This window comes from Centroberyx gerrardi, chromosome 21 (assembly GCF_048128805.1).
Source record: "Centroberyx gerrardi isolate f3 chromosome 21, fCenGer3.hap1.cur.20231027, whole genome shotgun sequence".
Classification (NCBI taxonomy): domain Eukaryota; kingdom Metazoa; phylum Chordata; class Actinopteri; order Beryciformes; family Berycidae; genus Centroberyx; species Centroberyx gerrardi.
The window spans coordinates 4,625,252-4,636,762 of record NC_136017.1 but is presented as its reverse complement, the minus strand read 5'-3'; the positions used below and the strand labels follow the sequence as shown (position 1 = coordinate 4,636,762).

At 44.2% G+C, this 11,511-nt stretch overlaps 1 protein-coding gene across 1 annotated transcript in view; it reads left to right on the top strand.

Moving 5' to 3' along the window:
* Window positions 1–520: 520 nt before the first annotated feature.
* Window positions 521–11,511, top strand: part of cdk15 (cyclin-dependent kinase 15) — a 49,794-nt gene continuing 38,803 nt past the window's right edge. Inside the window, exon 1 of the mRNA XM_078291234.1 lies at window positions 521–525. Within this exon, the coding sequence (XP_078147360.1) occupies window positions 521–525 (5 nt within the window). The remainder of the gene's footprint in view (window positions 526–11,511) is intronic.

Genomic DNA, 11,511 nt, shown 5'->3' with positions numbered 1-11,511 from the left:
CTTTCCGGCTGGCTCCACTCACCAGTCCTTGAGGCGTATAGTCAGACAAGCAAGCTACACATACATCCGTTAACTTGGTTGGTAAATGCCGCTGGCTGTTATTCATCTCCTAATGTTGACAGAGAGACGCCGCTAAAGCCGAAGATCGCCTATTGTGAAGATGAGTCACTCAGAGGTAAAAGCTAGACCGCGTTTCGGTCTGACTCTGCAGAAGTGGGCGTTTACACCCACGCAGACGCTCTCCTCCTGCAGTTTACACAGAGACTGGTATAGGCATAAAGCCGAAACGCCCTTGGTTACGCCATTAAACCAGTATGGCTAAAATCTAAGTCAGACATTTGCTTTTGTAATCTGCTTCTACTCTATAGGCTAGTACCACCCCCGTTACCATTGTGACTGAGCTGGTTCAAACCTGTAATTTATTCCAGATAAACCTTAGGTGCTTAATTTAATATGTCGGCCACATATTCTATATACGTTTTCCATGAATGCCAAAACAGTCCTGCCGCGGTTCGCGATGATGCGGTACACGGAAGTAGAAACAGAGTGAGACTTCTTTATTTTTTCCTCCTCTCAGATGACGCTCAGCTGCTGCTATGTTGTTGTGACAGAATCAACGGGATCCGAGAAGACTCAAAACAGAAAGAACGCGGAGGCGTTTAGCTTGTAAAAAATCATGTGTACAATATACAAGGTACCAATTTTAGCCATTGTACTGTTGTATAATAGTTCATAATAGGTATTATGATTACAGTGCATAACAAAAGTTAATATTGTGGGAAGCAAGCCCCCCAGTTCGAGAAAAGACAGTTATAACGTTATTCCTATAGCCTAGTCTAGTACACCTTTGTACAGTATACCAACTACATAGTACCTGTATGACCTGGATGGTAGCTAGAAATGGCTACGAAAAAAAGGCGGGAAACAGATTAAAATTATTACAATGAATGAGTTAAATGAAATAAATCTGATTCCATTCTAGGCTAAAACCTGTAGTTTAATAAAATCATAACTTTATCGTTTCAGAAAAACAAATAGGCCTAGCTGCATTAGACCATATCTGTATAACGTACATATGATATCTATTAGGCTAAATGTCCTAAATGCTGTAGGCTACTGTAGGCTAATTAAATTCCTGTGGTAGCCTTTCTATGCAAATTGATCACAGTATTGCCTTTGAGCCCTTTAATATTTATTGAAAACACTGCTAAATGAATTAAAATAAATGAAAGTTTTAAACATTATCCTCTCCATTTGATTCAGTTCTAACACAGCTATTAGGTCCTTTTAAAGTTGCATTTTATTGATTTCCCTTGCTTGTCACGAATGTATTCTGTTGTCTTTATACCACACACCTAGATCTTCTGTTTTGTTGACATTCAGTCTCTGTTATCCTATTCAGATGTGTCTTAGTACTTGTTTTTCAGATCTTTCTTCATCTCTGAGACTTTCATAAGCCCCTGAGGGTTTTTATCACACTCGCACCACTTCCCTTCTTCTCTCTGTGTTTTATCGCTGCTTTCTTGTTGTTTCATCACTGACTTTTCTTTCCCCAGCTGCAGGAATTGCCAACAAAAGGTCACTGGGTGTGTGTTGATGTCTGCAAACCCTCATTGAAGATGCTGGAATATGCAGCACATATACTGTAGAAGGTGATCAACTCTCTTGTGCCCTCTGGAGCCCATTTACAAAAACACACACACACACACACACACACACACACACACACACACACACACACACACTACAGAGGAACACTTCGATGCTCCTACTGTTCAAAACACACTTCCAGCAGCCTCGGCTCTTGCACCTCTCTCCCTATTGGCCGGCGGCTCTTATCCGGCCGCTATGATTGGCTGAGTCCCGGGCAATAGTGGTCACTGCGGGAAGGAGCTGGGGAGAGAGGGAGAGAGAGAGAGAGAGAGAGAGAGAGAGAGAGAGGAGGGAGGGAGTAATACCATGAGAGGAGAGGAAGAGAGAGACAGGAAAACAGATAGAGAGCAAGGGAGAGACAAGAACACCTTCAGGCGAAAGGACAGACAGAAAGAGAAGAATATAAAGAAAGAGAGAGAGAGAGAGAGAGAGGAGAAATAGAAACACAAAAACAAGTGTGCCTTGCAGCTTGTTGATGGCATGAGAGGAGGAGGAGAGGAGGAGGCAGTGGGAGTCAGGACTCAGGAGAGTGTTGCTGTTGCTGCTGCTGCCGCTTGATGCTTCGTCCCAGGGAGCGCTGAGGATGCCCGGGTCCTAGCGGAGCTCCGTACCTTCTTCTTCTTCCTCACACACACACACACACACACACACCCAGATCCAGGCAGAGGAGGACACGACAGGACAGGACAGGAGGGAGGCATGCAGAACCTACGCCACGCCGCCACCGAGGCTTTCCACCGTCTGGGTGAGCGTCCCCTCCCCCCTCCCCCCTCCCTCCCCCCTCCCCCCTCCCCCTCCCCCACAGGTTCCTATAGGTTGCTGATTGTCAACAGTAGAAGTGCTGTTGTGACGCCGTCGTGTCGGTGTTTCAGTTTGTGTTGTTGCCACAGATGTATAGGGGAAAAAATACCCAGCATCCCCCAGTAACCTGCTCTGACAGCAGCAGAACCTGAGACATGGCAGGCCGGCGCTGTATGGAAACTAATCAGACTTTACACTTCAGCTTTATTAGCCTCAGATTCACCTTTAATTACAACCATGGGGAAGTAATTCCACTTGCCTTTAAAGGGGAATTCCACCCTAAAACACTTTAACACTTAAAAGCAGCTATTGGTGATGTACGTTGCATTTCTGGGCTCAGTTTGTTGTTTGGTGTGTTTTCCTGATTCCCGTGGACAACTAGCCAATCGTAGACGCCGCCACGTCACGTCCAGGTATTGCCGGTGGAGTTACAATGGAGTTTGATATCAGAAAATGTTTCAGCGATCTAAAACATCAGCGGTAAACGTCAGGTTTTGGTGTCAGTCCCTCAGAATCAAAGAGCGAGGGCTTCTTTCTAGAGCCGCCATTTTGCACCAAGAGACGTTCAACAATCATACAGGGAGAAATCTATCGTAGAAGAGGAGAGAGACCAATTTCTCCACCCACAGGAGTAGGAGAGAGACCAATTTCTCCACCCACAGGAGCAGGAGAGAGACCAGAATGCAATGCAGCGACAAGCAATGATGCGTTGTGAGTTCAGGGCGCGTCTCTCGCTTTTTCTCGACAGGGAAAACTCTCTCTTGCCCTTCTACTATCGCTATTGCACCTGCATGTAAAACCCCACAGCTGAATTCAACAAGTTCAGGCCCGTTCTGTGGGGGTTGTTGAAAGGCATTCTGGGAAACGTAGGAAATCACTAACTGAAGTAGAAGCAGGTTGAGGGGAAAGTGGGTTCACCAAAACAGTAAATCTGAGGTCTGAGGATCTGAGGGTGGATTTTGTCCTTTAACATTACACATTATACCAAGTGGGCAGGTGCTAGTACAGAGACTTGGGGCGTAGTTCACAGTGTACAAATACACATAGAGACACAACACACACACACACACACACTGTATCTCAAGCCTTTATAACCTATGATGATGAAAAACTGGAAACGCACGCTGCTGTAACCTGTGGCGTGTTGTCGCCGTGACACATGACAACTACACCTTGTTAGGAGCCAAGTGTCACACTGCGCTCTGGGAGTAGAGGTGCTAGGCGAAGGAGGTGGGGGGGGGTTGGAGGTGGAGGTGGGGGGCGGTTGTTGGATGGCACCCCCCCATGGGAGCGACTGTCACTTACTTTGGCTTAATTGGCGAAAAACGACACGCTTCAGCGCAGATGCTGCTTAGGGAAACTGTGAGGAGATGCTGAGTACAGAGAGTGTTTTGCTCACCAGGCGGAGAACACACACACACACACACACACAAACACACACACACACACACACGCACACCTCAGCTAATTAATCACCGGAGCTGTTGCCCCCTCGACTCGCTTTCAAGACCTGGGGGTTCATTTGGATTAAGCCTTTAAAAAGAACGATGATGCAGGATGTGTGTTTTGATCTTGTGAATTTGTATGAGGCGGCCTAATTAGAGGTGAAATCATTTTTCATTTTCATTTTTTATACATGTGCATATTTTTACTTTTTTTTTTTTTTAGAGATATGTTTATTGACTTTACAGAACAGTAAAGAGTGAAGCAAAAATATATATGTAAACATAAATAGGACACAACAAAATAAGAATGAAACAAAATTGAATGACATGAAAACCAAAACTTAACAAAAATCAGCTCAGCACACATATATTTATGATGCCACTTTGTTACAGGTAAACGTATAATGTCAGGAGTCACATAAGTTAATACAGCATCAATGAAGGTTGCGTCTTATCAACTTATCGCTCTGGTCAATATTGCAGAAATGTTTACATCCATATATTCCAGAGAAGGTTTCCATGTATTAATAAAAGCATTCGTTTTTGAGTGCAAAAGGCATATTTTTACATTTTACATTTTAAGCATTAAGCTGACTTCTCTCCATCCAGAGTGATGTACAGTGAGTGAGCGGGTCAAAGCTTCAGTGTGTTGCTCAAAGGCACTTTGACAGGACATTTGGCTGCTGATAAATGCTGATGCTGACCTGCCAGCACTCACTGCTGCAAAAACAACGGCAGGAGGATGTGAGGGAGAGTGGATGGAGGTGAGGAGAGACAACCCCCCCCTTCACCCTCCACCCTCATCCCACCCCTCCACCCCTGGGATGCCCCCCCCCCCCCCAGGGGAGGCAGCAGGTTGTCAGGGTGGTGGATTGAAGCGGCGGGGCGTTCGGGAACCGCAGCCTGGCGTTGCATTATGCATGCCGCACCAGCTGCGGCGAAAACAGCAAACCGCACGGAGGAAGCGCACTCTTAGCTTAAGTGACTTTGATAAACAAATTATGAACGTTAAAAGTAAAATCCAAATGTGATTATAGCCGCACAGGGAGTTCGCACTAATGAAATGGTCAAGGCCGGGGAAGCATCTCCGTAGCTTATCTAGCCATTAAGTAAGGAACATCATTAATCAAACCACATCTACAACAAACATCCTTTTATCTCCCTGAGCAGAGAGGAGGTCGGTCTATCTTTCTGTCAGATTTACTGGGCTGCACACTTAAAGCAAGCTAACATCAGGAGAGTTAATGGATGTAAAACATGCTTATATACGCTTAATAATGCTTATTTATTCCATATCAGCCCATGGATTGTGCAGTATTTTATTTTAGAAACTGCATGGGGAGGAACTGGGAGAAACAGCTGACTGAAATTGTGTAGATACTCAGTTTCCCAACATGCCTTTTTTGCGCTTTTGTGAGCACTAGACACCTCTGATAGACTAATGGCAGTATGTCAAGGTTCGGCTAATTTAAAAAAGGAGAGAGGCATGCATAGTTCTCTCAGCTTTTGGAACTTGTGTCTGAATATCAAATCCAAGAAAGTCGATGTTTGTGTCATTTTGGAAAACGATCTTCCCAAATTTGTCCAGATTATAGCGCTGTTTGGAAGTGATGCGTCGTTTTTGCAATGAATCTTGGGGCTTCCCATTCATTCTCATCTGTCAAGTCTCATCTGTCAAAAACATTAGATATTATAAACACATCATAGAGGACACAAGACCGCAAAAGAACGCAAAATGAGAAAGAGCAGCAAGCAGAGTTCTCTAGCTAACTGGCTAACATGCTAACGTTAGCATTCAGCTGCACCAGGGAAAGAGCTAACAGGGAGCCTTCCCCTGACAGGTGAAGGTTTCAAAATCACTGCACTAGCCTTCATGATGAAATTTTGATGCAACAAATCCTGAAACGTAGACGTAGGAAGACAGAAATATCCGAGTAGAGTCGCTATTTCAAATCAGAAGCACAGAAACTCCTATGTTCGCCTATGGGCCTACTAAAATAGATATATGTTGTTTTGCAGTGTTGCTTTCCTTTAATCAATAGAATATCAAAAGTGCAATATTGAAGACTGCCATTATATTTCTTAGAGAGAAAGGTGTTTCAGACTAAACAAGTAGCTTATCCTTATGATGTGCAGAATCCCTGGCCTAAAAACCAAGTTGTATATCAGGGAAAAGCTTTCTTTTTCCCAAATTTCCATATTCAGAATTAGTATTTTTACTGAGCAAGTACTGGAGAACAAACTACATAGAAAAAGCGATATCTGCTTGTATCGTAATTCGTATTACCACTGCAAATTGCAGAAAAGCACTAATCTTTGTCAGTGTTGTGCATCTCTAGAAGAGACGTTTCAACAAGATTAATAAATCACATGCGAGACACAGTTTGGCGTCTTGACTTAGCGTCTGTTGCTTCACGTGAGTCTGGATCCAGGTCTGCACACACCTGCTCACGCTGGGTTGGTGTCACTTCACCGGAGCAAATGCCAGGCCAGGAAATTACTATCAGCCAGCAGCCGAACGCAGGTAGAGTAGAGCTGTGGTTGGTAAATTGGTCAATACCAGACACCATAATTTGGAGGACCTGATGCTTTTATTAAACTGGTAAAATAGGGAAAGTGTCTGGTGAATTTAGACTTGTCACAGCAGAAAGTTCCTGCCTGTCTTCAGTCCACATCAGTCCAGTATCAGGGTGGTTAGAGATAACATATTGCAGAGGCCAAAGATCCATATAACATGTGCAGAATGTGCAGAAAATCGATTAAGACAAATGATAAGGGGGAAAAAAACACACCTTTGCGCTCCAATGGTCTCAACTCCTGAGGGATGAAGTGAGGAATCCTGTTTACAGTATTTTATCCACCTCTGCTTTGTTTCTGATTTCTAACAAACGCATATTATCTCCTTTAAGGATGCACTCATCAGTTTTTCAATACCCGTTCAATACTGATTACCGATCTGATCCAGCGTTAACTTACAGTAGATCATTAGTTTTGGGTCACACAGGATGAAACGAATTTAGATGTAATCCCTTTTTCTCCAGTAGAGAGATCTAAAATCCTTCTACTTTATGTGTGAAGCAGAAAATCTGTCAGTTTTCTTTGATTTCTGACATGTGACACATAGATTGAAATATTGAGCTACTAACACTAAAATAATTTAATTAGTCTGGGCTTCAATGGAGAGTTTTAGTGTCCCATGATGGTCTAAAATGCTGCTTCAGAGGTGAAACGCTGATTAGTTGTACTTTTTTGGCATGAAAATGGTCAAATTTAAAGATATTGGACATCAGCTATCCCTCCATACCTATTCCTGACCTGAGTTGGACAACACATCATGCCAAAGACCCCACACACACACACACACAGACACACACACACACACACCTCAAGTTAGATTTATGTGCACACCTTGACACAAGCAGACCTCTGCAGCTTTGACAAGTTCACTAGACCATAAAGATTCAGGCAGAACTTTACTTTAACTACATTTTATGCATTCAGCTGAGGCTCTTCTCCAGAGCGACCCAGCAGAGATTCTGACATTGAATAGATGTTGAATAGATGGTTGATTCAACTTTAAACACCCGTTCCATATTGGGTTTTTAAAGTTAAAAGTAAAAGCTGAGACGTCCTTAGCTGCCACCTGCATCGTTTTATGAAGTCAGGACCTAAATGTCTTTCTGATATCAGTTCAAAACCGTTTCCAAAGCTGTTTAAGATGAATTTTTGCTGCTGCCATAATATCATATTGTGAACATTTCGTGCTTTTTTTGGGTTGACGGCTGAACTCGGCCTCCTCCGCCGTCTGTCAGACTCTTGCTGGGAACTGGCAGTCAGTGGGAAAGATCTGCTGCTTAAAATATAGAATATCTCAAAATTGTATTAATTTAGGATCGCTGATATCTGAAGTCTCTCTCCTAAAACCTCCATTAGGAGCATAGAGAGATGCACATGAGAATATTCATCTGTATTAGCTGTAAGAAAGGCTTGAGACAAATAAGAAAAGCGTGATATCGATATATAGATTTGTAGATGTTTCTCCTCACTGACCCATTAGAGACTGAGAATAGCATGAGCGCATATTAAGATGTGTGAAAAAACGCAGAAAGAGCAAAGTGAGAAGCATTATATACCAGACTGAGACCGTCCAAGGCTCGTTTCTCAGAGTTGATCAGATCAGAGTAGATCTCAACATCGATTTGAGACAAAACTCATCTAGTCTATGTAAAGGAGCATGTGTTAAGTGATGAGAAGAGGGGATGTTATTTTAGGATGATTGCTTTCCTCCGGGAGTAGAAAAAGCTTCCAGTCCCTGTTCACCACATTAAACGTGATCTAAGAAGGAGATGATGCGGAGTTAAGAAGGAAGTGTTTCATAAGAAAAGGATGAGGTGAGTGTTCAGTTAGTCTGGAGTGTATCGGAAGAAGGCAGGATGTATCTCTGTAGGCTCAGTCTCTCTGCTCTGTCTCTCTCTCTCTCTCTCTGTCTCTCTCTCTGTCTCTCTCTGTCTCTCTCTCTCTCTCTGCTGTCTGTCTCTCTCTGTCTCTCTCCTCTCTCTCTGCTGACTGTCTGTCTCCCTGTCTCTCCTCACTCTGTCTGTCTCTGACTTCTGTCTGTCTGCTCTCTCTCGTCTCTCTGTCTCCTCTGACTCTCTCTGTCTGTCTGTCTCTCTCTCTCTGTCTCGTCTCTCTCTCTCTCTCTCTGTCTCTCTCTGTCTCTCTCTCTCTCTCTCGTCTCTCTCTCTCTCTGTCTGTCTGTCTGTCTCTCTCCCTGTCTCTCTCTCTCTCTCTCTCTGTCTCTCTCTCTCTGACTGTCTGTCTGTCTGTCTCTCTCCCTCTCTCTCTCTGACTGTCTGTCTGTCTGTCTCTCTCCCTCTCTCTCTCTCTCTCTGACTGTCTGTCTGTCTGTCTCTCTCTCTGACTGTCTCTCTCCCTGTCTCTCTGTCTCTCTCTCTCTCTCTCGCTCTCTCTCTCTCTGTCTCTCTCTCTCTCTCTCTCTCTCTCTCTCTCCCTGTCTGTCTGTCTGTCTCTCTCCCTGTCTCTCTCCCTGTCTCTCTCTCTCTCTCTCTGTCTGTCTCTCTCCCTGTCTCTCTGTCTCTCTCCCTGTCTCTCTCCCTGTCTCTCTCTCTGTCTCTCTCCCTGTCTGTCTGTCTCTCTCTCCCTGTCTCTCTCCCTGTCTCTCTCTCTCTCTCTCTCTCTCCCTGTCTCTCTCTCTCTCTCTCTCCCTGTCTGTCTCTCTCCCTGCAGTTACAGCCCACTTCCCTGTGCGGTCTGAATACTGATGAGGCCGGAACCGACCGCTCAGGCAGAGAGGGATGAGTGCAGGGAGGCATGCTGGGAAGAAAAGGGAGAGAAGGATGGGGGAAGGAAGGGAGAAAGAAAGGAAGAGAATGAATGAATGACGAAAGGAAATTGCCTTCTACTACTCTTCTTAGCGACTATTTTTATCACTATATGTTGGTGATGTAGGAATTGAAGCGTATTCTACTTTTGCACTTTAGGTCGTACCGGATAAGACTGAAGGCTAAATGTCGTCCCTCCACCTTTGGCCAGCAACCAATCAAAACTAAGCGATGAGCGATGTGGAAACGCCAAATTTTATTGAGTCAAAATTTGAGTTTTGACACCAAATGATGATTTTTTATCTTTTTCTACGTTAAAAATTTTGGCTTTTAATTATAGCGCCCTCATCAGGCCAATCAGTTGTTTCAACGAATGTTTTTAAACACGAGAAATTTCTCAAAATTTCTTCAAAATTGGACCAGTAAATTTTGACCTTAGTAGAGTATTTCTCTGTTTTTTTCCTTCTATTCCTGGGATAGTTGCTGTGAAAATTTCAAATTGTTGTGAAATTTTGTGAAAATTTTTTAAAAGTCTCAGATACCAGGAATGTCATTTTTTAAAACTTTATATTCCTCAATAAAGAGTTTAAAAAAAAAATAAAAAAATTGGACCTTTAATTATAGCGCCCCCATTAGCCCTAAAAAAAAATCACTTTTGATGGAGGGACGGAGGGACAGACAACCCCCCCTCCCCTCCCTCCCCTCCCCCATCCTTCCACCGCTTGATTTCATCGGGTCGGGGGGACAATTAAAGCAGAGAAGGCGTGGGAAGGGAGAGCGGAAGGAAGGAAGGAAGGAAGGATGGATTGATGGAGGGAGCGATCGTGACGGCGCATGAGTTACTGAGCCTCCCCACTCCTCCTCCCTCCCTCCCCCCCACCCGAACCTCCCATCCATAAATAACGCTGACTGGGGGGGGAAAGCCAGCTCGCCAGTGATTACCTGGCTCTCCGCGGGTCCCCGGGACACCTCGGCCCTGTGCCCTTCAGAAATGTCAGCGTAGGTTATGCCAAGGATGGCACAGAGGGGCGGGTGGGGGGTTGGGTGGGGGCTGGGTGGGGGTGCAGCGGCTCCTGGCACCCGCACCTGATCCTATTTTAGCTTCGCCGGCGGCTGCCAGCGCTCAAGGCCAAGAACGGTTTTAGTTAATTAAAAAATTGAAATGCTTCCATCCCAGGCTAAAACACAGGAAAATATGACAATGTTCTGACCGGTGAACGCACAATGTCTATAAACAGCAAGCTTGGCTGATTGTTTTGGTTATTTTATTCCATAATCAGGACATACAAGACACCGCTGAGTGTGTGTAGAGCTGTTTGGTTCGATATGTTATTCACTTTTTAGTTATTTTTCATCTTCATCCTACTTTCACACCCCTAATATTTGTGACTGATGAGTAAATAGTAAACTTAAAGGAGAAATCCACCCTAAAAAACATCTATTGGTATCTTACATTTCTGAGTACATTTTGTCTCAGCGATCTAAAACCTCAGCGGTAAACGTCAGGTTTTGGTGTCAGTCCCTCAGAATCAAAGAGCGAGGGCTTCTTTCTAGAGCCGCCATTTTGCACCGAGAGACGTCCAACAATCACACAGGGAGAAATCCATCGTAGAAGAAGAAGAGAGACCAGTTTCTCCACCCACAGGAGCAGGAGAGAGACCAGAATGCACTGCAGCAGAGAGACAAGGTTGAGTGTTTTGAGTAAGAAAATTCTTTGATTGAAAGAAACAAGTTCAGCCTTAAAGGGGCAGAGCAGCGTTATTTCTGTTTCTATCTCTTGCTCCTTTCTACTCTTTATCTCTCTTCTCTCTCTCTCTCTCTCTCTCTCTCTCTGTCTCTCTCTCTCTCTCTCTCTCTCTGCCATTATTTCTGTTTCTATCTCTCGCTCCTTTCCACTCTTTATCTCTCTTCTCTCTCTCTCTCTCTCTGCCATTATTTCTGTTTCTATCTCTTGCTCCTTTCCACTCTTTATCTCTCTTCTCTGTCTCTCTCTCTCTCTCTCTCTCTTTCGCTGCCATTCTATTTCTTTCTCTCTCTCCTTTTTCCTTTCCCTCTTTTCTGTCTCTCTTTCCGCTCTTTATCTCTTCCTCTCTCTCCCTGCCATTATTTCTGTTTCTATCTCTCTCCCCCCTTTTTTAATTTCTCTCTTTTCTGTCTCTCTCCTTCCGCTCATTATCTCTCTTCCTTTCTCTCTCTCTCTCTCTGCCATTCTATTCCTTTCTCTCTCTCTCTTTTCTGTCTCTCTCCTACTCTTTATCTCTCTTCCTTTC